The sequence below is a fragment of the Triplophysa rosa genome, linkage group LG5 (genome assembly GCF_024868665.1).
Source record: "Triplophysa rosa linkage group LG5, Trosa_1v2, whole genome shotgun sequence".
NCBI lineage: Eukaryota > Metazoa > Chordata > Actinopteri > Cypriniformes > Nemacheilidae > Triplophysa > Triplophysa rosa.
The window spans coordinates 20,366,182-20,394,167 of record NC_079894.1 but is presented as its reverse complement, the minus strand read 5'-3'; the positions used below and the strand labels follow the sequence as shown (position 1 = coordinate 20,394,167).

Genomic DNA, 27,986 nt, shown 5'->3' with positions numbered 1-27,986 from the left:
TACACCAAGGTCACGTGAGCTCAACGGCAGCAGCGGGCACGGTGGTTGTGTGGCACCGCAGTGGAAGCACTGGCTGCTTCACTCCTGTGCACCGCAACACTCCGGGATCCGAAGCAATTTAACAAGCAGCACGTCTCCTTCTGAAACCTCGGTGTAATGGCGCTCCGGTAACGCGACTGCGCGCTCTTCATTCGCTCTCCACGCACACACATGCTGTCTATTTTTGCACCGTGAAATACACGTTGGACACCGTGAGCTCGGGAGACGCGGAGAGGAACCGAGGCTCTGGTGTGTTGGAATCGCAATGGCAGACCGTGATTCGTTTCCGCTGACTATGGAGGTGCGAGCCCGGCTCGCGGAGCTAGAACTGGAGCTATCAGAGGGTGAGTTACCCGTTTGTCAGAGGGGGATTACCAGAAAAGGGTGGGAGAAAGTGAACGACATAAGGAGAGGTGAACGGGTTTACTCGCTCGATCCATGTATCGGATTTAAACCAGCGCGTGTTTGTTTGTAGAGCGTTTCCGGTGACCTTGGATTAAGAAATGTATCTTGTAAAACGATTTAATGCACTCATACTGATTATGTGTTCAAGGTTTCTCGTATAGTTTTATTTTCATTTTGCACTCCAGTGAGCTGTACTGTATATAACAGGGCCGCCCCCTTTGAGAATATATAGGGCATGTTAATCAGTAAGTGAAGATGGAATGCGCAAGGCATTGCGATATTCCTTGCTGCAAAGTTTCACATTTGCTTGCGTTGTTGTGATATAGTCAGTAACGCGTCTGCTCACAAAGTTTTAGTGCAGACAGAACACCCAGTGCATCTCTCGCTCGGTCTATGTTTCTAAAGACTCAAATAGCTTTATAGGCATTGCCTGTGCATTGAAACGTTATATATAAATATTTACAAAGAAATATACATGTTACACAAATGAAATCCTGACAGAATCCTAATTTTGTGCCATGTTTTGGTTATTTCCTGGTCGTGGGGCTGTTCTTTTGGTCCTGAATGTAGTTTGTCCTTTTGTTGAATCTGTTTCAATGAATTGTGCTTTATTGGAATGGCAAAAAGTATTGGCAAGCGCAACGAATTAGAAATTGTACAAAGACGAAGTTTTCTGCTTAAATATTGAGGCAGTCAGGGCCATAGACAACTGAGAAATTAAATGTTTTCACAAGAAGAGCAGTGATCATTGAAAATGCAATAGAAGTCAGTCTATATGTCCTTCCTTGTAGTCTATTTAGGCTCGGGGGAGAGAGAGGACCCCATAATATGTTTTGTATCGTAAATTTAATTTAAGGTCCTCGCTGCTTTTGTCAAATGCAAGGACATATTTTTTGTTAACTGTAAGAATTTATATTAAAATGTGTATTTCTGTGCAGTTTCACTCCCAGTGGGGTGACATGAGCTTGCAGCAACGCTCATAGAAACTTCATACATCATCCAAAAGAATGAGATGATAAGCGAGTATAGCATGTCTCACTGCAGGACACGAAATGTCATGCGAACGGCCCTGCTGTTGTGAGTGGGACGATAACCGTGTTCATAGAGACAGTGGTGCCACATGGCCAGTGCAGAAATGTGTGTGGGTTTTTGTGGTTCTTGTTTCATGCAGATTGCATCATTTTCTCCACACAGACCAGGATGATTCCCCTTATTAGGGCACATCTGCCACCATCCCTCTGTGCATGAGGCAGCGCTCTGTTATTTTGTATACTTAATTCAGATATTAAAGAATTTCCCCTCCCTTGTGATGTTTATTCCAGCACAAACAGTTCAGAACGCTCCCATTGACTCCTGACCTGGTTCGATGAAATGGACTTAAGGGGGAATATTTTCCGGAATGCATTATGTTTTGCAGTTGTGTAAACACAATAATTCACACAACAGGATTGCGTGTTGCATAAGTGTCAGTGTGTCATATGACTGTATATGTCATGTATAAATTAGCATGTATGACATCATGTAAATCCATAAGCATGTCATATATAACAAGATCCGATTTGTATGTGGATATGGGTTGGGGCATCTGTTGTCACTGTTCTGTTGCTTTGGCTTCTGGCCTAGTTTCCACATGCTGTCATCTGATTGGCCTTCTTGCCTCCAGGAAATTGTTTCATTGGTTTACAGTCTTTCATGCTGTGTTCTGATTTGCTCTGAGCACAAAGACTTATGGGGCAGCAGAGTCATCCTGCAGGATTAGGGTCTTGATCAGAGTAATACTTGCATTAACGCACTTATGCAGAATTTAACCATGTCGTCTTAACAGATCCTGTGAAAGCAAGATAGTAATTTTGTGGCTTTTAGTACATGTGTGTTTTGAGGCTATATATGATTTTCTACTCCTACACAAAATATACGTTTTAGTATTTTCAATTCTATACAGTGTCCAAACCAATTGCTGACTCATTGACCAATCAGATGCTTTCTAGAATGTTATTGTGCTTTCATATACCACCTGCAGTCGACTAGCACGTAGGCAAAATCACAAACAATTTCCCCTGTGCATACAGGTGTGTTAATGGTCATGTGTTTGGTTGTGTGCACATGCAAACACACCTTTCATGATGCTGCAGAATGCATCTTTTGTGTCATTTTTGCTGTGTTACACATCACATCAGCTTTACTGTGGCTCAGTGGTTAGAGCATGGCACTAGCAACACCAAGGTCATGGGCTCGATCCCACGGATTGCACATACTCCGATACAATGTATAGAATAAAGCAATGTAAGTCGCTTTGGATAAAAGCGTCTGCCAAATGCGTAAAAATGTTAACATGGTCATCTGTATCTTAATGTTTTGTCCTGCATGTGGTTTTTCAGTAAACAGAAAAAAGTTAATAAAGTTCAATTGTCTGCAAAAAAAATCACAGCACGGTTCCCCCCCCCAAAAGGGCTGGAAGTGTTTAGGCAGCCATTTTCAAAACGTTATTTATGTACAGTCCCATTTGGTGCTGCTAGATATACAGAAATTGAACACTTCTGCTCTAAGGCACACCTCATTAAAATTCACTGGGTTCGGACTTCATATTTGCTCAGATAATTATAAGCTCCATACCTTTCCCATATCTGCTTGCATATTTTTTGTATAAATCAGCCCGAGAAAGTTTAAGCATCAAACAAGATTTGTCCACTGTGAAAAAATATGTAATCAGTATGTCATGGCAACATATATTATTTTTACATTAAAGGCGCAGTTCTTGAAAATCAGCGGCCACTAGCGTTGTATTATAGTTTTGCAACGAATCTCTGAGTCATTTGCCCACCCCTCCCTTTCGAATTACGACGGAGGCCGCAACAGTAAAAAAAGATGTCGTCTACCGAGACAGCGGATAGCAGTGATACAAGCAGGTAAGGCAATATATTAACGTAATTAATCATTTAACATGTATTCTATTGCGAAAGTTACTGTTACAATTCTATAATTAGATACATTTCTTGCGTGCTATCTAGTACACGCTGAGAGTAGTGAAGTAACTAAAGTTAGCTAATCATAAATAGCAACGCTGTTCAAAGCGTTTGATCTGACAGCGACATAGGCAGTTAGGTGTAAGTTAGTAGACGTTTGTCTCCCCCTTTGTAAAGTCAGGAACAACCGGAGTACGTACCGCAGGGACGGAAAAACATTATTATTCTGAGGTTATATGGCCATTGGTATAAAATGCTAACGTTACCGTTTCAACAAAACAGTTGTTTGGTAAACATTGAAAAAGTGGAAACATTGAAAATGTTGAATTATCTTACCAGTCTAGCAGAAAACAGGCAACTTCGGCGTCGCCTTGAAAACATTTGTCTTTCAACAGTGCCTTCCATCTGGTAATAGATACACCGATGTTTATCCTGGATTTCTGCCGCCGTTTGTCTCTAATTAGTCTGGCAGCATCACGTTTGCACTTCTTTGACGACGGAGATTCACGCTCTGTCGGCACTTGTGCACAATACGCATGGTCCTCCATTTTATCAAAACTTCTAAGACAGAACAATCAATTGCTTCAGCTAGACGACGACTACTCCTCCTCCTCTCCGTACTACAACTTACTACTTTGTGCGTCTTCAACTCAGTGATGAAGCAAGCTACGTCTAAAAACACACACGAAGACCAACATATACGAAACGCGCTCTGTAGAGCTGTTTGTCCGTTAGAGCTTACTGTACAAAACATGGCTGCGCAACATAACAAATTCCATGTAGATAGGCCCGCTCCCTATGTAGATACAACTGGTTTATTCTAAGGTAATAAAAACATAACTTTTCATTACGTAAGGTTTTTATACACATCTAAAGACACAGTTTTGTATGTTATATTGCATTTCTGTTAATAGATCATACAAAACATCCCGCACTGTACCTTTAACTCATCAACATAAGTTAAAGCTACAGTTTGTAAAATCCGCCGCTAGAGGGCGCACGATCAAAACAACAACAATGCCGTAGCTTGATGACGCTGTGAAGGAGCGTGGAATGATGGAATCTGTTGTCTTCAACTCCACCGCTGATGGCCATCAATCAGACGGGAACGAGAAATCATGTTAGCAGATGAGGTAAAGTTTTATAGTTGTTGCGAATAATTGTGGTCCATAAATAAGTGACTGCTCGAAACAAGTTAGTGGCTTGCTAGACTCTAGACACTACTTCCGCATTTGTCCACGACACTGTTGTCATGCGGTTTCTACGTCAGTAAAGGCGGTAACAAAGGGAAACGCGGATATGACGCCATTGACAGGCGACTGCACAGCCCCGTGTCACTGTTCAGAATGGCGATTTTCTCACGATTTACAAGTAGTTGGAAACATTTGAGATATTATAAGTACTGAGCTGAACAAAATATATAACACTAGCTTAGTGGTTTTTGGATATTTTACTGCAAAATTGTTACAAACTGCACCTTTAATACGTTTAAAGTTACCTTTCTAAGTTACAGCAACTTATAACTATAGCTAAACTTTAAAATAGTAAGTTGAAATTACTTTAGCGTCCAATTTAAGTATACTTACGAATTTAAAGGTCCATTATATGAAATTTAGTGGCATCTAGTGGTGAGATTAAAAATTGCAACCAACAGCTCACTCCACCACCCCTCCCCCTTCCCTTTCGAAGCGCTACACAGTAACTGGACGTTTTTGCTTCTTTGCCGAAGGATATAACGTATTTACGAAACACACTCTGTAGAGCAGTTTGTCACATCATTTTTTAGATCAAATATAATATGTCATATAGTACGTCAAAATTTAAAATAATAGGTTGAAATGACTTGTACTGTTAATTTAAGTATATTTAAGCATTTGAGGCGACCGAGAATGTTTTACAGAGTTGACTGGACTTCAAACTTGGCCTTGAATTGACAAAAACTGTCTTGTGTTTGCAGTCTAATGTTCTTGCCTTATAAGGTGTAGTTTTATTGTTTTGAATGCTGAAAACGAAATGTTATGTTTTAGCTGCCTGTTTCAGTAATTGCACGCTGTACTTGGTCACAATGGTAAGAAGGGGTTCAGCCATGAGCCGTAATGTGTGTCAAAGTGGGCAGACTCTGGGAATGTGGAGTTGGCAGCGAACTGGGTTTGTTGTAGTTTCTGTGGTGGATAATAAATGGACTGTTCAATCCAAAGCAGGCATGTTTGAGCTGAGAAAAGCTGCTGTTTGTGGATATCAACTAAATTTGTGAGTCTGATTTGAGCTTTTATGTTTATACCTTCTCTTATATTTTACTGTCTAGAGCGTGTAGTTTAAAATGTATAGTTCAGAAGACAAAAATGAAGTAGTTTAAAACGTAAAGGGAGTGCATGTGTGTTTTGTGCGGTTGTCATGGGAAGTCAGCAACTGCAGCTGTCTAAAAGCTCCTCATGATGCTATTTTTATTCTCTCTCAGTCTCTCTCTCTCTCTCACGCTTTCTTTCTGGTGTACATACATATCAGCCATCCTCTAATAATTGTACAGTTATTTATTGTAGAAAAATCATTTTCAATTACAGTTCAATTATAAATATTGCAGTTATTTTATAAACTCAAATAAATTTCATAATCGCTTAAGAATCCCGTTCTTTGCTAATTTTCATGCTTTTGCATTCATTAAAAGCTGGAGGCACACCGAGTAACACTTGACCTACATACAGTTTTATTTTGCTGGTTGTGATGATGCCAGTGACATTAGTCTGTGGCTTAAGCTCTCACCTGCTGGAAACCTGCAGGACTTCAGCCAGACACATGTCCAGAGAGGCCATCTTCACTCCCACGAAAATTACAAGCTATTATATAAATTGAGTCATTCCAGAAATGGAATAGATTCTGGGTTCATTTGGGATTTTAATAATAGCAATACATGTAATAGTTTTTTATTAAGTGGATCAGTATGAATCATTTCATATCACATTACTGTTTCTGAAACAAGCGATTTACAATCAAATGAATCATTTTGTTACATGACCTAGACAAAACATCAGGGTTTTTCCTGGCTCAAAATGAGGCTGAGGTGGTGCCATCCTGATCTTGTACACAGGCGTAGGCCTACCGTACCTTTTAGTGGCTTAACCAAAGTGACTTTGAGTTTGACATATTAAAAGTTCTAATAAAATTAGATACAAATGACAATTATTAAGTTATATAAAACATTACTTTTATGCAACCAAACAGAAATGTTTTTTATCGAATAAAGCTTTTTGATCATTTTCAAGTAACTTTTCAGCCCACAATAGCCAACTGAATTAACCAGTCTTTCAAAATGAGCAAAGCTCATTCACATCTTGCATTCTCTGTGGTTCACTTTAAATGATTCAAGGATCTCTTATATTCGCTAGTGACTGAAAAGTTCAATAGTTTAAATGAATCGGTTCAAATGAGTCATTCGTGTGCGAGTCGTTCTGAACGCAATGTGCGTTCATACTGGCGAATTCGCTGTGTACAGTATACGCTGATTCAATGACCCAACTGCACAGCTAAAGACATTACAATGATGTGCGTCATGTTAATTTAATAAGTTTCAAGAAATTAAACGTACTTGGATGCAAAACAAACAACTGTGAAACACAGGCTGGCTCTTGTTCTGCAACTCTTTTTAGCGCCTCAGTGTGCTGATAACAGCGCCTCCACTGTGGCGTAATGTCGCAACTGCAGTTACAAATGACAGTCTGATAAATGCACGCAGCATTTCTTGTGAAGACTTGTAACATAATTTTGGCGAGAGCCTGAGGTGGCACGACATTTGACGGAGGCGGCCGCCTCCAATTTCTCTATGCAGGAAAAACCCTGAATATTCCCGGGACAAACACCGTTGTGGAATTTGGTGGAAAGTTCCCTTTTTTATTTTTATCATTTGAGAAACAAAGACCAAAAGAAACAAGACAATCTGGAATGTATGTATTAATAATCACAATTGTAGAAGTTGCAGTGACCCCCACTTCTAAAAACAACCTAGATTTTGAAACCTGTGTGACTTTCTTTTGCAGAACATTATTTTGAAGAATGCTGGTAACCCAACCGCAGTGGTAACCATTCACTTCCACTGGTTTTGTGTCAATATAAAAATTTCACTATACGATAATACCTCGGTGTAAAGTCCACGGTTCGGTTGCAATATTTAAAATGGCAAATGATGACTTGGAAACGTGCCATAAGCATCCTCTTTTCTTTATCCTCTAATCATAACTGTTGGTTATAGGTATGAGTTACAGTATGAGATGGGTCAAATGACCTAAAAATACCTTTTATAAAATAAAATGAAAAAAATTTCTAACATTCTCTATGTTAGGCCTGGAAGACCTATCGTTTCATACAGTCACGATAACATAGAGACAATTTTGCTATTGTGTTTGTGATAACACGATATCGATAATATTGCTACATCCCTAGTGTCCATGCAATAGAAGTCAATGGGTACCACCATTGTTTGGTTACCAACATTCTTCAGAATATCTTCTTTTGTGTTTTGCGGAAAAAGAAAGTCATACAAGTTTGGAGGGTGAGCAAATGATGACATAATTTTCAGTTTTGGGTGAACTATCCCTAAAAGTAAGGCTTTTCTGACTCTGCATATGATTCAGCTTCAAATGTCTTGAAAGCTGTTGCTTTTAGACATCAGTGAAATAAAAACAAGAGCCTGTCATGTTTGTCTGAGAGCAATATATGTTGCCTTAGAAAAACAAAGGCCAAATTTCCTGTGTTATATTTATTTTTAGCTTTACACTCTTACCGAATGTCAACAATTATGTCATTTGTTTCTATTTTAAATCCTCTTATTTTGCGAGGATCATTTAAGGCAAAGTTGACACTTAAAGTTAATGATAACTGGGATTTTACACAAGTCTCCTCAGCTATGAAAGAGAAGCATCTGAGCGATAATATTGTCGGGCAGTAACTCATGTGAGTATTACTTCATAAACCATAATGTTTATTGTTTAAACTTAATTCTGACGCACTACCTATATATATTTGGGACAGAAATCAGCATTTGTCTGAACACGCAATGCGCATCCACTTGGCAGCAAAGGTTTACTAGTGTACATCCATATTTCAAATCTTTTCATTTGTAGAGCAGCATTATGAAGAGAGCTACAGTGTCAGCTCCTGAGCTCCGTTTAACAAGGTGTTTTCTCTCACAAGATCTCATTTCACACAGCGTTCTCGGTGAACCGATGCATGTAAATCCCACGAGGTCCACCGTTTCTGAGAAACCTCGCACCAACATCCCTCCCACACTCATTTGCTCAGATCTCATGCCATAACGTGCCTTTCCTAATGAAGCAACCAAATGGCCGTGATGTTATCTGCACGCTCTAAATAGAGTTGCAGCCACACATTTGGGCTGTTTGCTTTAATAAGCAAAAGTCGTATTTAATAAACATGGTTTGAATGTATAATGGAGTGTATTTAGTTTGTTATCTGTGATTTGCTTACTGTACGTGTCTGTGTTTGCTTGGCTCTCAGTATATGATGTTCTTGTTTTTGTGCATCTATATTATGTAAAGATCTGTGTAGATTAACCCAGTAACCCAGTTTGTGCAGTGATGTTATCTGGTATTGCCCTCTTGGTCTGTGTGTTTGTGTGCAGTTGAACCTGTTTGACCTTCTGCTGAACACAAAAGAAGATATTTTGAAGAATGTTGGTAACTGAACAACACTGAACCCCATTGACTTCTATTGTATGGACACAAACCCATAGAGACATTTCTCAAAATGTCTTCTTTTGTGTTCCACGGAAGAATGTACACAGGTTTTGAAAGACATAAGGGTGAATAAATGATGACAGAATTTTTATTTTTTGGTGAACTATCCCTTTAATTACATCTAACCACTAAACATATCTCAACATCTTCATTTTCTGCTGTTCTCTGGAGGGGGACTGGGACACCACACCTGTGTTGCCATGGATACTGTTTGTGATTATTATTTTCGGATGCTGCATGCTTAGACTTGCCAGACACACAAATTGATATAAAATCTACAATGAAAGCTGAAATATTCATTGTACATGCAGTTTTTTTGTCAGTATGTCTGGTCCACTGAGTATTCTGTGTGTGTTTATTCATGTTTAATGAAATGGAAATAATTTTGTTCTATCTACATTTTTAGAGAGAGAGAGAGAGAGAGAGAGAGAGAGAGAGAGAGAGAGAGAGAGAGAGAGAGAATGGGCCAAATGTCCTTACAAATGTAGTGAAAGTAAAAAACTACAATTTCCGTGATGGTTCCGTGAACTAGTTACAGCATCACAAAATTCATAAAATAAAATGTAATGATGTATATCAGGTGGTATAAAGCAGGGCTCGTGTAATAACGCTTAAGTGAATGTTTTGTATGGGCTAGTGAGAGAGAATTGTACTTGCCCGACTGGACAAGTAACTTGAAAAAAACAACAACAGTGCGACATACATGTAGAATAATAAGAATATGTGCATTAGACAGAGCTGCGTGTTTGTGTGAAGTGCGTTTGTCGTGGTTGTGCTTGTTTGTTAGTGTGTGACAATAATCACTAGATGCGGACGCGGAATCCTGTTATTTAAATGTCATCTGGCTGTTCTGCGTGTCTGAGTGAATTACGTGCACAGTTTAACATACAACAGGAGTGATGGTCGATGATTTGTCTGCGTCTGCACTGTATGAGGACATGAACACATGAACTTCATCTCCAGAGTTGCTCTGAGAGTTTATTTTACGAGCTTTCTACTGTTTGAGTGAAGCTATCGGCAAACACACAAAAATTCAGCGTCTTCCCGAAGACCCGTCAAAATAAAAGTCCCGTTAAACTGAACACTGCCAGTGTAGTGTAGTGTACTATAGTATTTGCTAAATTGAAGTGCCCTTGTAGTAAATTGATAAGCACTGTATACTATAGTTACACTATAGTATCTAAGAATTTTACTGCAGTTTACTATAGTAAATACTATAGTATACTACAGTATTTATGTGGACAAATATACCACTATTGTATAGTAAAAAATGAAAAACACAGAACTTAGAAAAATTAAAACAAATTTAGGTAATCTAAAATTGATATGGCCCTAATTTATCCATCTGTATGTAACATTAATGTCTTTTGTCAGTTATCTGCCTATTCATGATGAACTGCACTTGCACATTTCTGCCTGTGCTACTAAACTTTAAACCTCTCTAGCACCAGTGCTATGTGCAAAAAAAGTTAACTTACAGCCTTAACACTAATAATAATCACTGCTTGCCTTTGTTTTATAGCAGTCACAGAGAGTAGGCCTATAACCTAATTCAGGCGGCCAAAGTGGACACTGGTTTGCTTTTAAGCATTTTAACTAATCTAAATCCAAAACAATTATATTGATAAATCAAATGAAAGATACTTTTTTAATACTTTTTTAAAGTAATTTTTGTACTCGGACAAGTGAATGAATTTACTTGTCTGAAGGACAACCACATGACAATGCTTAATGTCAAGCCCTGTATAAAGCTATACCGTGTACTGTTGTGACAAAATAAAATGTTTTCATTCTAGTTTCATTCATATTTCATGTATGTAAAGAAGTGACTCAGTCATTAACTTCCTGTCGAACAGGCAGCAGCTAGTGAGGTTGGGAAAATTTAAATCCAGCACATGTACCATCAGCACCGGAGCTCCTCAAGGATGTGTTCTTTCTCCACTGCTATATTCACTCTACACAAACGAATGCACCTCTACAGACCCTTCTGTCAAACTCCTGAAGTTTGCAGATGACACCACAGTCATTGGCCTTATTCAAGATGGTGATGAATCTGCCTACAGAAAGGAGGTTGCTCAGCTGGCTGCCTGGTGTAGTCAAAACAACCTAGAGCTGAATGCATTCAAGACAGTGGAGATGATAGTGGATTTCAGAAGGAACCCTCCATCACTTCCTCCCCTCACCATCCTGGACAGCACTGTGGATACTGTGGAGTCATTCAGGTTCCTGGGCTCCACCATCTCTCAGGACCTGAAGTGGGAGTCCCACATAGACTCCATTGTAAAGAAGGCCCAGCAGAGGTTATACTTCCTCCGTCAATTGAGGAAGTTCAACCTACCACAGGAGCTACTGACCCAGTTCTACTCAGTGGTCATCGAATCTGTTCTGTGCACTTCAATTACTGTTTGGTATGGCTCGGCCACCAAATCAGACCTACGAAGACTACAACGGACAGTTCGTAGTGCTGAGAAAATTATTGGTGCTCCTCTGCCCACACTTCAGGACCTGTACGATTCCAGAGTGAAAAACAGGGCAAGAAAAATCATCATTGACTCCACACACCCAGCACACAAACTCTTTGATCTGCTGCCCTCTGGCCGGCGCTTTAGAGCACCAAACACCAGGACTTCCAGACACAGAAGCAGCTTCTTCCCCCAGGCAATCTCCCTCCTAAACAGATAACTGCTCCTTAAGAGCAATATTCCACTTCCACTACTCCTATAGTGTGCACTATAGTGCCTTATTATATCTACATCTTATGTATACATGTATATAACACTACCTCCACTTACTAAATTATCCATTTGCACAAGTGTACATACAATCTGTTAATATGTTTATACTACCCTGTACAATGTCTCTTATATGTTATTATCCCCCATTTTCTGTAAAATAGTCTTTATTTTATATATGCACAATTTAGAATCTTTTAGACTGTAAATCGTATTATATTGTATTGTCATTGTGTTTAATGTCTGTACTAGAAGCTTCCAACACCAAAGAAAATTCCTTGTGTGTGCAAGCACACTTGGCAATAAAGCTCTTCTGATTCTGATTCTGATTTTCACATGTCTTACGTGACACTGAGTTTGCTAAAGAAACATAGAGACAGGTAAAAACACAGATCATTTTGTCTGTGTGCAGTATTATAAAAGACATGGTTTGGATTTCTATACCGAACTACAGTATATTGTAATACCATGAAACCAAGGTTTTTGGTCATAATGCTAACCCCTAATGTGGTTTGTGCAAGGGTTCGGTTTAGGCCAGGAGTTGGGGGATAGAAAATATCATTAGCCTGGTGTGAAAACAATGGAAGTCTATGAGTTTATGAGTGCTCATTAATGTAGCAGAACCTGTGCATGTGTGACATTAACAACATTCTTGATGTTGTTCTGCTTGTCCATTCAGTCTGTACTGTGTTGCTTTTACGCAGTTGTGGATGTTCAGCTTAATTAATATAACTTGTTTTGTACAGGTGACATCACACAGAAGGGCTATGAGAAAAAGAGATCCAAACTTTTGCAAGCTTACCTACCTCACACACCTGGTAATAAATACATTCTGGTGGCACTAATACACACACACCTCTTTACACATTATGTTACATATACATAAACACAATGTTTATGGTATGTGACCTGGTGTCTCTTGGTGCTAGGGGCAGAGCGTCGCGTTCCAGTCACACCCTCGTCATCGTCTTCCTCATCCTCCCGCTACCAGCGACGACGGTCCACAGGGTCCAGGGATGAACGTTATCGCTCAGGTGAGATAAAAGTAGGACTGTGGTTACCATAGATCTTTCGAAATAAATTCGATAAAAGGCCACAGAACTGTATTTCACACATGCTTAAACGTATAAAAAATCTCTTTACTCTTTCTCCATCAGATGTGCATTCAGAAGCTGTTCAGGCCGCACTTGAGAGACACAGCGAGAGAAAGATAGCCGTGCTGTTGCCGTCCAAGCGGCGGTCGCTCATCGGACAAACCTCAATGGACACCTACACACCTCCAGGTGTGTACGTGCTCATTTCTGTGTTTAAGCGTACAGTATGTGCGTGCGTGCGACTTCTGTATCTCCCTGTGTTTGTGCAGACTCATCCTCTGGCTCTGATGCTGAGGGGTCTCTGGGGAGGGCGGGGGGTGTCAACGTGGACTCCTGGATCAGCAGAGCTCTCCACGGCTCACCTTCAACATCATCATCGTCCTCGTCTCACAGCAACAGCTCTGTCAACGCTGCTCGACTGGCGGAGACCAGCATGCACTCCTATGGCAGTAAGTCTGTGTGCACATACACAAACTTGCAAGTTATTCACTTGAAAATAGACTTATGGCATTTAATATCAACTCTCCTGGCTTATTTTTTATTTCACAGTCGGTCCAATGTCTCATCTGTCTCTGAAAAGGCGGGGCTTAAGAGAAATGGGTGTGTCTACTGACAATGGTTTTGTCATCAGGCATTCCACTGACTACCAGTCAGATCGCCCCTGGTCATCGCTGGATTCTGAGGGTCAGTATCCCATAATCCTTTGGGCTGAATACCTGACGTTTACATATTTACATTTATGCATTTGGCAGACGCTTTTATCCAAAGCGACTTAAATTGCATTGTACTTTACATTTGTTTCTGACTATGTGCAATCCCCTGGGATCGCACCCATGACCTTGGCATTGCTAGTGCCATGCTCTATTTTAGGAGTTAAATTTTGTATTTTGGAGCAGGTGTGAATCCGCTAGTGTTTTTTGTCAACATAACGCATGACATATCTGTCAATAAGAGCCTGTGGCGATAGGTAAAAGGTTGCACAGCCGTGTTTGATATGTACACACTTAAGTTTCGCCTTCATGCATTTAGTTGCTTAGTAGGTTTTAATTAATTGCATCTCATTACAAGAAAACCTTCCAAAATCATTCTTGCAGTTATTAGAAAAGGGTTTATTATGCTGTATGCTACTGTACTGATACAAGTTTGTTTGTGCGGTGCGCTGCAGACAGTCTATCGGCTCCCCCAGACATCACCAGCTACACACCAGACCCCGCCCCCTTCTCTGTGCAACGGCCACAGGTTGCCATAATAACCAAGGCTCCACCCAAATATGGCAATGCTGAGCTGATGGAGACTGGAGATGGTGAGGAGAGAGAGTCTGTGTCTGTGTGCATGTCTGTTATTAAGTGTGTGTCTGTTTATTCTGCATTGATAGTGTTTGCCAACTATTGTAAATTTAAAGGGATATTTCAGAGGCGAAACCAAATTTCCCATGTTTTACTCACCCTCAAGGCATCCTGACTGAATATGACTTTCTTCTTGAAGAATAATGCAGTCGAAGTTATAGCACCACGCATCATTTTACATCCAAGTGGTAGAATGGAAGTGAATGGGGGGCAATTTTTTGAAGCTCTATAAAGTGCATCCATCCATCAAAGAACTGCTCGACACGGCTCTGTGGTCTTAACAAAGGTCTTCTGATGATCGATGCGTTTGTTTAAGAGTAATATCAATATTGAGAGCGCTATTAACGTTGATGTCTAACTTTCGTTATGCTGCGGCTGCGCTTGAACCTGAGGCTTGTTTTTTTGGCAAATGATGCAGGCGTGTCATAAGTTCCGGTGACGAACGTGGCATTTTTCGTTTTTGTTCCAATAGGATACCGTCTCATCTGTGCGGGAGCTTTCATCACCATCATTTGCCGGAAAAACAAGCTTTCAGAAGACCTTTGTTAAGACCACAGAGCCGTGTCGAGCAGTTCTTTGATCAATGGATGCACTTTTTGGAGCTTCAAAAAATTGCCCCCATTCTACCACTTGGAAGAAAAAATGCTCCGTGGTATTATAACTCCGACTGCATTATTCTTCAAGAAGAAATGTCATATGTCATATAAAGTCATATTCAGTCAGGATGCCTTGAGGGTGAGTAAAACATGGGAAATTTAGTTTTGCCTCTGAAATATCGCTTTAAAATTAGTTTCAAATGTCTTAACTAAATTCATATTTTACATTTTTTTTTTTTTTAGAAAATAAAAACATTTCAACCTTTAAAAGACAATTATTATAGACGATACAAACACTAATAATGCTGGGATAGACTTTAGCACTCCGCATATCTCCATAGGATAAGCGATATAGAGTGTGTAAGAATACATATGTAATATAAGCTTTATGGAAACTGTTAATATATTTTTTTATTCTTAACATTGTTATTATTTGTATTAAAATGTAATTGTTTGTGTGTGTAGGTGTGCCTGTCAGTAGCCGTGTCTCAGCCAAGATCCAACAGCTGGTTAACACATTGAAACGCCCCAAACGAAAACCTCTGAGAGAATTCTTCGTGGAGGACTTTGAAGAACTGCTGGAAGGTTCAGATGTTTTCCTCTCTGTTTGTGCCACTGTTTAATTTAAAATCTGATGCAAATATTGTAAATCTAAAAGTAAAATTTAGTTTAAAACCCTACATTATTTGACAGAAACCCTTTTTAAACTTTCATGGTTTGTGACAAGGTGAAGGTCTTGATTCTCATTACCCTTTCATTAAAGTCTTCACATCCTGCACAGAAACACAACATTTGATCCAGACATTTTGAGATCCATAATGCAGATTACTTAAAGATCACAAATGAAAGATTCTGAAAATGCTGTCATGATTAAAACCTTTTAACAACTTTTAATACATTTATTTATTTTTGGGTGAGCTGTTTTTCATAATGTAAATCCTGATTTAGTTAACATGGTACACATGTATCTATGTGTAATATGCATTATGCTAACTTTTTCATGTTTGCCTTAAGCAGTGCAGCAGCCAGATCCTTCTCTGCCATGCCCAGAGGGTGTGGAGTCAACTGTCATACAGGGAGATGAGCTTGACAGAATTAAAAACTGTCCTGCTTCCCTGGAGGCGGCCCTTCTGCGCTGGGGAGCCATCGCACCCAAAGCCCCCTGTCTGACCACCACGCATGGCAGTGCCAAACAACCGTACACACTTACATATGGTGCACACATTCTCCTGATCATTTTAAAAGTATCTGACTTACAACCAGTTGTTTGCATACTTATACGTATTTATGTGTGTAGGTAAACTCTGGTCCAGAAGTTTGAAACTGGCGTATAATCTTCTCCACAAACTAGGATCCAAACAAGAACCAATCCTCCACCCCGGAGACAGAGTAAGAGGAACCTTAAATTAAAATTTTAAATAATTGCTTGAAAATGTATGAGGCAACACAAATTATTTAGAGCACTTGTTAGGTGAATTGATGTGCAGTGAAACATGATTGTGCAAACTTTTAAAAGCAAAGAATATTTTTTATTCGTATAGTTAGACCCATCAGCTGATATTTCATAACACGTTTTAGTAAATAGGAGTAACTAATAATAATGTAGCAAACATTCAAACATTTGGTTTAAATTCAAATATTCTTAAACGCATATTAAAAAGATGTTTTTGGTGTGTAATTTTATATACCCGGTTAATATGTTTTTAGTTTTAGAATTGTCACCATAATAGTGGTATAATATACCAAAATAGTTACCATAATAGTTCATACTATGATATTTAATATTTTCAGAAATAGTTTTTATTTAATTCTATTATTTATGTATTTTAATATGTAAATAAAACATGTACATTTGTAAATATGTAAATATAGTGACATTTATATTTAAATTTTCTTTGTATTTACTAGTAATATTTTCAGGTACATAATAGCAGAAAAATCTGTTTATTCTGCAAATCAAACAGATATTATTTTTAATAATGGTAGTAGTGGTAGTATTAATTCGTATTATTAGTAATATTAGTTTCAATTGGTTTTAGTCTGTGAATTATGAAGGAAAATGTAAAAAAAGGTGCCGTTGCCCCATGTGTACCTCCAGATTACAGATATACATCCAAAAACTTGTGAAGAAAGAATTCAATTTATGTGCACTGTGTGTGTTTTTTAGGTAGCGCTGGTGTATCCCAATAATGATCCAGCAGCATTCATGGTAGCGTTTTATGGCTGTCTTTTAGCTGAAGTCGTTCCTGTTCCAATTGAGGTGCCACTTACAAAGAAGGTAATGCCCGCTGAACAGAACAATTGAAAAAGGAAATGGAAAAAAATGTTCTCTCTTGTTGATGAAACTATTAAAACTACATTAAAACTTTATTGAACATTTTTGAGTTTTGGCCTGAAGTGTGCCTCTTACCTCAAAGGATGCTGGGAGTCAGCAGATCGGTTTCCTGTTGGGCAGCTGTGGAGTAGCAGTGGCAGTGACCAGCGATGCGTGTCACAAAGGCCTTCTCAAGAATACTAGTGGTGATGTCATGCAGTTCAAAGGTCAGAGAGGTCACTTTACTCTCCCACAAATCTCAATAACGGCGCGCACCTTTAAATATGAATTTAAGTGTGTTTGTGTGTTCAGGATGGCCAAAGTTGCTTTGGGTGTTGAGTGATTCTAGACATTTATCAAAACCCCCGAGAGAGTATTTCCCACTCATTAAAGATGCCAACAACGACACAGCATACATAGAGGTAACACACAGAGTGCTTGTGTGTTGAATACTGTACGTTCAAATGATTATGTGTGTGGGGGTATTTTGTTGTGATTTCAGTGCAGTTGTAATGAGAGTGGGCGTGTTTTGTGTTTGATTGACAGTATAAGACCTGTAAGGATGGGAGTGTGTTGGGAATAACCGTGTCCAGGATGGCGATGTTCACACACTGCCAAACACTCACACAAACCTGCGGGTACACCGAGGGTAAGACACAAGAATACACTTGCCATGTTCACAGACTTAAACATAAACAAAGGAAGTCACAACTCTGATTCTTCTTCTTCTTAATTTATGACCTTGATGTTTTATGTGGTTTGTGTTTCTGTGTTTCAGCTGAAACGATAGTAAATGTGTTGGATTTTAAGAAGGGCATTGGCCTCTGGCACAGTGTTCAAATGGTAATATCACATTATTTTGTTACATTTATCATCAATCTAAAAAAGCAAATCTTCATTTTTTGTTTAAAAAAAAACGCTTTCTCAGCCTCTTTCTCTCTCTGTCTCTGCAGAGTGTGTTGAATATGTTACATGTGGTTAGTGTTCCATATGCTCTCATGAAGGTGAACCCTTTATCTTGGATCCAAAATATTGGGCAGTACAAAGGTACACACACAGCACAATGCCCACTTTTTGCATCACTTTTTGCCAGTGTCATACTTGATTTTTATTTTCAAAGTACTGTCCATCTCTAATCGCATGTCTAATTTGCGTGACAAATAATAATTTTGTGTGTGTGTTTTTACAGCGAAGGTGGCATGTGTGAAAAGCAGGGATCTACATTGGGCTTTGATGGCCCACAGAGATCAGACTGACACCAACATGAGTTCACTGAGAATGCTGCTGATCGCTGACGGTTCGAACCCTTGTAAGTGTGTCTTAAGTATTCAGACCCCTGTGAATGTGTTTTACTGATAAATCTTTACATACATTTCAATTCTATGTTCATTTTCTCAGGGTCGATATCCTCCTGCGACGCCTTCCTAAACGTGTTCCAGAGTATGGGCTTGAAGTCCGAGGTCATATGCCCATGTGCCGGCTCCCCCGAGGCCCTAACTGTATCTGTCAGGAGGTATAAAATACACCCTCATTCTGTTTGCTCAGTAAACACAAATACCCACACACACATGTGCTTTGCTGTAAATGCTCACATGCTTATATGCAGTCAGTAACCACAGACATACATGTGCACAAGTCATTCTTGTGTGGAGAAATCTGTTTTAAGTTTCAACTCTTAAAAACGGGTGGTTTGTTTTTTGTGGTCACACATTACAAACAACATAACCAGACCTATGCACATTTATAAACACACAGACACACAAAGCCAATTAGAAACCCATCTGATTTAGATTTCACCTTCGTTTGAAATTTTGTGAAACGTCTTGGTTTTGCTTGTAAATTGTTAAAATATCTTTAATTGCGTTTGTGTGGTCTGGGATTAAATACAGTCACCACATGGTGGTATTACTTTGGCATATTCAATTCTAAAATTAAAGTGGTTTAAGTATTAAAGGTGCAATGTGTGATATTAAGGAGGATCTATTGACAGAAATGCAAAATAATATACATAACTATGTGTTCAGAGGTGTATAAAGACCTTACATAATGAAGCGTTATGTTTTTATTACATTAGAATGAGCTATTTCTATATACATACAGAGCGGGTCCCCTTACATGGAATTCGCCATGTTGCTTCTACAGTAGCCCTAAACGGACAAACTGCTCTATAGAGTGCATTTCGTAAATATGTTATCTCCTTCGACAAAGAAGCGAAAACGTGATGATATCTTTGTCCTGTGTCAGCCACCGTTGTGCTTCTAAAGGGAGCGGTGGAGTGAGCCGTTGTTTGCAATTCGCAACCTCACCGCTAGATGCTGCTAAAATGCAGAATTTTTGGGGGTTAAAAATAGACGAAAAAATATATTATTAAGCAACTATATAAATAAAAATCTGTGCAAAAATCTTAAGCAACTACAAAAAAGCTTACAATAAGTTGCTTACCATCGTTATTACTGTATGTGCTTTGTATTGTAATGCCGTCTTACTGGCGAATGAGACATGAGGTAATTTACATCGGGAGGCGTGGCTTTGAGCTCTGAAGGAAGGGGGGAATGTTTTCCCCTTCAATGCTTTCAAAGCTAGCTTGCTATTGCTAACCGCTATGAAACTGCCTACCGTAGCTTTAAATGACATCAAGAAAGACACCTCATTGGATCTGTCAGTCAAACCAGCCATGACCAGTTAATGTCAGTGTATGTCGAAACTGAATATAATAAAAATACCATCAAATGTTGAGTTTTGTGCCGACACATTTTTTAGCCTTGACTATAATAATGCTTTTCACAATTTTGTTTGAACCGTCATGTGGCGTTTCACATCAAAAAGGATTTTTGTCAGTGTTTACAGGACCTCTGGCTCCAGGAAACCAAACCACACACTCTTATTGTTTATGAAACCAGGAAAATATTTTGTAGATGCTAATGTGATATTCTGTATTCTGTCAGGCCTCAGGAGAGCGGCTGTAAGCCGGCCGGTCGAGGGGTCCTCAGTATGACGAATCTCAGTCACGGGGTCATCAGGGTGGACACGGGGGAGAAGCTTTCCGTCCTCACCCTGCAGGATGTGGGCACGGCCATGCCAGGAGGTACAGAGACACAGGGACACATCCTCAAAGCATTTTAGTCAGTTCCAACATAAACCTCATGGAGCAGTTTTCCTCATGTGACCACAAACCTCATCAAACAACTTTATAATTCTCATTAAACTCTCTTTCATCGTCTCCCTCAGCGATGGTGTGTGTCATTAAACAGGAGGGCGTTCCGCAGCTGTGTAAAACTGATGAGATTGGAGAGATCTGCGTGTCGTCTGTTGCCACAGGGATGTCATATTATGGGCTTACGGGAATGAGCAAGAACACATTTGAGGTGTGAAAATCCACTACAGACTGTATTCTCATAAAGTTGTACTATTATTAGACACAAACCTTTATTTTAATGGAAGGTTTTATGTGGTTTCTAGCTGGTTTAAGCTGGTCTAAATAGTTTGGTCAGCCAGACTACTCGCTTTTTTATAGAAGGCACATCCCGCGGGTTATTAAATGGGTGTGTGCTTCTGGGCGGCAGGTATCTCCAGTGTCGTCTGACGGTGGTTTGGTCACAGACTGTGTATTTGTGCGGTCTGGTCTCCTGGGGTTCGTGGGTCCAAGTGGGATGGTCTTCATCTCTGGGTCGCTGGAAGGACTGATGCAGGTCGGGGGACGGAAACACAACGCCGATGACATCATAGCAACCGCTCTCGCTGTGGAACCTATGAAGTTCATCTATCGGGGAAGGTGTGTAAGAACGAAGACCACAGATGAATAACAACACATAGCTGGTTGTTCAACCGAATAACATTGAGTTGTCACTGTTTGTGTGTGTAGGACGGTTGTGTTTTCAGTGACTGTGCTGTATGATGAAAGGATCGTCCTGGTGGCAGAACAAAGGCCTGATTCGACTGAAGAAGAAAGCTATCAATGGATGAGCCGAGTGTTGCAGGTACACACATATATTTTTGCACTAAATGCACGTTTAAAGCATATTTTCAGTGTGCTTTTGGGGTAACATCTTGTTAAAATTGTGTGTTCAGGCTATAGATGGGATTCATCAGGTGGGGGTGTACTGCCTGGCGCTAGTTCCTGCCAACACCCTCCCGAAAACCCCTCTGGGTGGGATTCACCTGTCGGAGACCAAACAGCTCTTCCTAGAGGGGGCGCTACACCCCTGCAGCATCCTCATGTGTCCACACTCCTGTATCACCAACCTGCCTAAACCCCGACAGAAACAACCCGGTACGCTACGCAAGTGTGTCTGTGTGCATTATTTAAAAAAAAATGTGTATTATAGTGCACACTGTGTAAGTAACAAGCACTGTGTGTTTTGTGTATGTGTATAATAAGTGGTGGTTTGGCTTGTAAGTGTGTTTAAATGTATCATAAAGGACGGTGTGTACTTTGTATGTTTGTGGTAAGTAATTAGTGTTTTTGTGTGTGTTGCAGAGGTGGGTCCTGCCTCTGTGATGGTGGGGAATCTCGTAGCAGGAAAGCGAATGGCTCAGGCCAGCGGACGAGACCTAAGCAACATTGACGACAATGAACAGGTAAACAAAACGTGTTTGTTTTCAGGGGTGTGTGAGCGTGCGTGTCATTATTGCTCCGTGACCGGTTACGCTTTCTCTCGTATTCCAGTTTCTTTTTCTGTCGGAAGTGTTGCAATGGAGAGCTCAGACAACACCTGACCACATACTGTACACACTCATCAACACACGGGTAATACACACACACACACAATCTTTTACACAAAGAGCTGGGTGTGTTATGAAAATGATATAATATTAAACTGAAATTCATGATTTCAGGTGTAGTTGTGTTTGTATAAATGTTTGTGTGTGTGTCCAGGGGGCAGTAGGGAGTTCTCTGACCTGTCTACAGCTTCACAAAAAAGCAGAAAAAATTGCCACTTTGCTGTATGAGAGAGGACAATTGCGAGATGGAGATCATGTAGCTTTAGTGTACCCGCCAGGTAACCACATGCACCTGCCTTCTATTTAATGAAGAAAAATGACCATTTTAGTGAAAATATGCACTTCAGCTTTTATTATTTTGTTATTATTTTGTTTCTGAAGCACTGTTTTATAAACGGTTCACTCTTTACAATGTGCCTCATTTCTGTCGCAATAGACATTGTAATTGTTTCCTCTTGTTGCTGTAGTGATAATTGTAACTTTTCACGTCATTTCAATTAGATCAGCCACAGCAGTTGAGTCTGTCACTCCGATATGCATTCAAGAGCCACCCACTCCAATTAAATCTGCTCATACATTTGTATTTAATTGAAAAGTTTAAACGGCACATTTCAATTAAACGCTTCACAAACACAAATAATTTAAAATTGTAATAAATGTTTTTTTTTCACTCTGTGTGTGTGTGTGTGTCAGGTCTAGATTTGATCGCTGCATTTTACGGCTGTCTGTATGCGGGCTGTATCCCCATCACTGTACGACCACCTCACCCTCAAAACATCTCCACCACACTACCTACAGTCAAAATGATCCTGGAGGTATGAACATACAACAATACACACACTCACACACACAGACATACAGCTGTACGATTTTTTCCGGAAAAAGACGAGGGCCTGGAGGCGTGCAGGGAGGGCGGAACTACAGCACGAGCACACAATACATCATCGCATTGATTCACTATAGACGGTTTCATCTTAACAACATAAACAAACGTTACTGCGCATGCGCACTTTTGTGACCCCAACTTAACTTCTGGTACACGTTCACAAACAATAGAGTGCCTGTAGATTATTTCTGATAACAATCAAAACAAACCGAGAAGAACCGTCAATTGGCTAAACTTGTCTCTCCAATATTTTGAATTTAGACTGTGATACCAAGCTCAACCGCTAGATGTCAATGTACTATACGGTTTGTTTAAATACGTCAAAACTACAGGACCCGTTCAACAAATTGTTTATTTAATAAAATGAACATACAACAAAATTCAACAAATCGTTTATTTAATACAATTATTATACAATCAAATAATATTATAAATTAATATTAACATAAAAGAAATAAAATATAAATAGTTATATTATTAGACACTAGCCAAACACAAACCGAAAGTTAACTGGGGGTCAGGCGCGCACACGTCCGATGAAACGGTCTATAGGTTTGTGTTGTTCACATTATGCACATAGACGCTGATTGCCAACAAAAAGTTGACCATGTTAAGCTTGAGAAGCCAGCACATTTAACAGTGTAAAGAAGTCAGAATGCATGACATAGCATGATACTTCCGCTTTAAATATAAAAGTGCTCAATATACATGCCTGTTTGTTATTTAAATATCTTTATTTTTATTGCATGTGTAGGTGAGTCGTTCAGTGTGTGCTATGACCACCCAAGCAATATCTAAACTTCTGAAGTCCAAGGATGCGTCAGTTGCCGTGGATTTTAAATCATGGCCTCTTATCCTGGAAACAGGTCAGTTTCAAAATGGATCAGCTTAGCATTTACCGTATATAACCTGAATATATAGGAATCATTCTGAGAAGTAACGTTCGCTTAATATTCTGCGGATTAATAATGATAATAGTGAAATTCTAAATGTATTACGCTAATTGTGTTTGTCTAGATCCGTAATAAGAATTCTACACTTTCAACCAAACTTGGTGTGTTTCTGTGTTAGATGACCTTCCAAAGAGACGTTGTCCACTGCTGTATAAGCCATGTGACCCAGATTCGTTGGCGTATTTGGACTTCAGTGTGTCCACTACGGGAATGCTTGCCGGAGTGAAGGTTCAGCTTTTCATACCTACTGTTAATATACATGTGTATTTACATTTAAAATAGTAAAGGAATAAAAAAAGTTCTGTCATTTCCAACACCCTTGTGTTATTTCAAATCCAGATTATTTTGTTTTTAATATCTTTGTTTATAAACACCTCTCTCTGAAGATGTCTCACTCTGGCACAAGTGCTCTCTGTCGCTCTATTAAACTGCAGTGTGAGCTTTATCCTTCACGTGAGGTCGCCGTGTGTCTTGACCCCTACTGCGGCCTCGGCTTCGTTTTGTGGTGTCTCTGCAGGTATAGACCACCCGAACACTCGATTAACATACTAAACATTGTCTTCATGAAAATGTATACAGTATTTGTTATCACTGGGTTAGAAACTTTCGTCATAATATAAAAACAGACATTGATGGAAAGTCCTCGTGTGTTTATATGCAGTGTGTATGCGGGACAGCAGTCTGTTCTGATCTCACCCATGGATCTTGAGGTAAATCCTGCTTTGTGGCTGCAGTCCGTCAGTCACTTTAAAGTCCGGGACACTTTCTGCTCGTACTCTGTGATGGAGCTCTGCACGAGATCGCTCAGCTCGCTCACGGACTCTTTAAAGGTGTGCACACAAACATACGTGTACATGTACACGCACAGCATTTTCATTTCTTTGTAGTTTTATACCAGGGTTTGTGTGCGTTTCTCTCAGGCTCGTGGGATGGATCTGACCCGTGTGCGTTCGTGTGTGGTTGTGGCGGAAGAGAGGCCTCGCGTTTCACTGACTCAGTCATTCTGTAAACTCTTTAAAGACGTTGGTCTGCATCCACGTGCCGTCAGCACCGCGTTTGGCTGCAGGGTCAATCTCGCAGTCTGTCTGCAGGTCAGCAATAAAGACTACTTTTGTCCCCCCAGTGTTGAGTTTTTTAGTCATGAGCAATTCTGAATTCTTTCTTTTTTTATCATTGTTGTTTGGCTTAGTTGAATTTGTTTGTCTTTTTATTTGCTTTTGAATATCTTATTTATACATCACATTTGTTCCTTTCCTCATGTAGCCCCATAGGTTGGGAAAACTTGCCGAGCAGGTATGGCTGATCCTTCAACGGATCATCATGATTTCATATCTCAAACATTTCCTTATTTCTGCTCTCTCGCTCTACCTAAAGAGATAAATCATTGTCATCTTATAGTGACAAAAGTACAAAGAGCTAATCTTAACTATGGTGGATTTGGTTCCACGATGAATTAAACTACAAGCACAGAACAAATAAGCAAGTAAACCGTTTAAGTCACTGACTGGCAATGTTTGCTTACATTAGTAATATTATGCACACAACCACATGAACAAACAAGGCAAGGTGTGGTGGAAAATTTCTCTGGCACCAATCAGGACCGCAAAAACAACCTGGCAGTTAAGTGATAAGTTGACAGGTTGCATTACTTTGAAAGAGCAATAGTTGTCTCTAAATAAATAGGATAGAAACAAGTATCGCCTGTGATTGTTAAAATGCTCTAAGCACTACAGTATAAGCACTTTAGCAAGTTACTTTGCTCTTAACTGTCTGCCAGACATTTAGCGGCATCTAGTGGTGAGGTTGCGAATTGCAACCAACTGCTCACTCCACCCCTCCCTTTCGCAGCACTAAAGTGGCTGACACAGGAATGTTGTCACGTTTCCGCTTTTTTGCCGAAGTAGATAATGTATTTATGAAATGCTCTCTGTAGAGGAGTTTGTCCGTTTATGTATGTATTCGTGTATTCATTATGTAAGGTCTTTATACACCTCTGAACACGTAGTTATGGATATTATATTGCATTTCTGTCAATAGATCCTCCGAAAAATTACACACTGCACCTTCAAGCATCCTGCTATACATAAAATATATATGACTGTTATTTATAGTCGCTCGCGTGTGTGTTTGTGCAGGGGACATCAGGACCTGATCCCACGACTGTCTATGTGGACATGAGAGCGCTGAGACATGACAGGTAAGACACACACTGTCCTACACATACACAGAACAAAAACATGCACATACAGTAGAGGAAAACCTGCATGCTTCTGAAGTGTTTTCTGAGGTGGGTTTGTGTGTGTTTGTAGGGTGAGACTGGTTGAAAGAGGATCTCCACACAGCTTACCTCTCATGGAATCGGGGAAGGTTCGTTTATTTGTTTTCTTAAATGAAACGCAAACATGATTTGATTCGGAGACTTGACCATTTTTTGCTTTTCATTTAGATTTTGCCAGGCGTGCGCATCATCATCGCTAACCCAGAGACAAAGGGACCAATCGGAGACTCTCATTTAGGAGAGGTTAGAAGAATATCTCGGTTACCTTTTCCTTTCAGTTTGTACAAAAAGTATACCGAAATGCACTGTACGTTGCTTTGGATAGACACCAATTTGTAAATGTATGTGTGCAGATCTGGGTCCATAGTCCACAGAGCGCTTCCGGCTATTTCACCGTGTTCGGCGAGGAAAATGTACGGTCGGATCATTTTGGAGCCAGGTTGAGCTTTGGAGACACACAGACCGTGTGGGCCAGAACGGGGTACCTTGGGTTCCTGCGTAGAACCGACCTAACAGATGCAAATGGAGGTGTGTTTACATGTGTGTTGAAATGTTCGATCGCAATATGAATGGGCTGGTCGCATGAGATTTTACTTTTTTTTTATTTGCGCGTGTGATCAGAGAGGCACGATGCTCTATATGTGGTTGGAGCGTTGGATGAGGTCATGGAGCTGAGAGGGATGAAATACCATCCCATTGACATTGAAATGTCCATCATCAGAGCCCACCGAAACATCACAGAGTGGTGAGCACACACACTTATGCTGCAAAATCAAAATGGGATTTTTGTGGGTATGTTTTTGTCAGGTTTTAAACCCTCTCTCTGTCTGCCTCGCAGTGCTGTGTTCACTTGGACAAATTTATTAGTAGTAGTGGTGGAGTTGGACGGTTCCGAGCAGGAAGCTCTAGATCTGGTTCCCATGGTAACTAACGTGGTTCTAGAGGAACACTACCTGATTGTGGGCGTGGTGGTCGTCGTGGATACAGGCGTAATTCCCATCAACTCTCGTGGGGAGAAGCAGCGCATGCACCTGCGGGACGGCTTCCTCGCCGACCAGCTCGACCCCATATATGTGGCTTACAACATGTAGAATCTCAAACAAACACACATTCATTCACAGAGGAACTTAAAAGGCTCCTGTAGCATATCTTCAAGTCTTTATTTTAGCTTTATTCATGTTGCTTGTTATTTTACTGGTATTGCTTATTTTTTTTAATCCACACTAAATTTGATTTAAAGCACAGGGATTTGATCCGATAAATATATCGCCAAATTGCCAATTCAAGTCATGTTATTTATTCGTGTTTTCACAAATATATGTGTGTTATATTTGTGCTTTTTTGTACTTTGGCCATGTTGTTTTACGCTTGTCTTTGTTGTTTTTGAAGGTGTATTAGAATATCACAAACAGACTCGTTTAGCATGTTTGTTATCATTTGAAGACACTGTTATATCATTTTCATTGTTAATTATGTACAGAAATTGGTGACGTTTTAATTTTGTCTAGCTTTTGAAGTATCAGTGTGCTTTTAATAGTTAAGCGTAACACAATAGAGGTTAATGTATCATGTATATAAAACATCATATCTGCACTGTGAGACATAAATATAGAAATATGCGAACTAGAATGTGCATTCTAGATTCATTGCCCAGCAACAGCTAATCTCTGTATCTATTGGTTGCAGAGATGGGGATCTAAAAGAATGACATATGCACAACGTGTTTTTATTATATTCTTTATTTATTTTTTAAGCTTCCATGACCTGTAAGAAACTAGAGCACTTTGATTCTGTCGCGATGTCTTTTCGTATGTCAATAAAATATTTTCAAATATTCTTGAAAAAGCTGACTTGACAGCGTTTGTTTTAAATAAGACTAACACTGGACACTGAGTGTCACCTGGTGGACAA

General features: G+C 39.7%; 1 protein-coding gene across 4 annotated transcripts; it reads left to right on the top strand.

The window, feature by feature from the left end:
* Positions 1-4: 4 nt before the first annotated feature.
* On the top strand, positions 5-27,929 carry dip2cb (disco-interacting protein 2 homolog Cb). 4 transcript variants are annotated; one of them, XM_057333432.1, is made up of 39 exons: positions 5-383; positions 12,633-12,704; positions 12,816-12,920; positions 13,044-13,169; positions 13,250-13,429; positions 13,530-13,664; positions 14,146-14,283; positions 15,388-15,507; positions 15,940-16,137; positions 16,220-16,311; positions 17,090-17,200; positions 17,340-17,463; positions 17,549-17,658; positions 17,783-17,885; positions 18,015-18,079; positions 18,190-18,283; positions 18,426-18,545; positions 18,635-18,749; positions 20,182-20,321; positions 20,465-20,601; positions 20,800-21,008; positions 21,099-21,213; positions 21,305-21,506; positions 21,714-21,814; positions 21,903-21,983; positions 22,113-22,236; positions 22,652-22,773; positions 23,599-23,710; positions 23,916-24,025; positions 24,184-24,314; positions 24,459-24,627; positions 24,718-24,888; positions 25,061-25,090; positions 25,933-25,994; positions 26,107-26,164; positions 26,244-26,318; positions 26,429-26,603; positions 26,697-26,820; positions 26,914-27,929. In XM_057333432.1, exons 1-39 carry the CDS (start codon positions 305-307, stop codon positions 27,164-27,166), a joined length of 4,788 nt encoding a protein of 1,595 aa, XP_057189415.1. In that variant the 5' UTR covers positions 5-304; the 3' UTR covers positions 27,167-27,929. The 4 variants fall into 4 exon arrangements, with proteins under 4 accessions (XP_057189415.1, XP_057189414.1, XP_057189417.1 ...); XM_057333431.1 differs by having other exon boundaries at positions 15,937-16,137; XM_057333434.1 differs by lacking the exon at positions 25,061-25,090.
* The last annotated feature ends 57 nt before the right edge of the window (positions 27,930-27,986 follow it).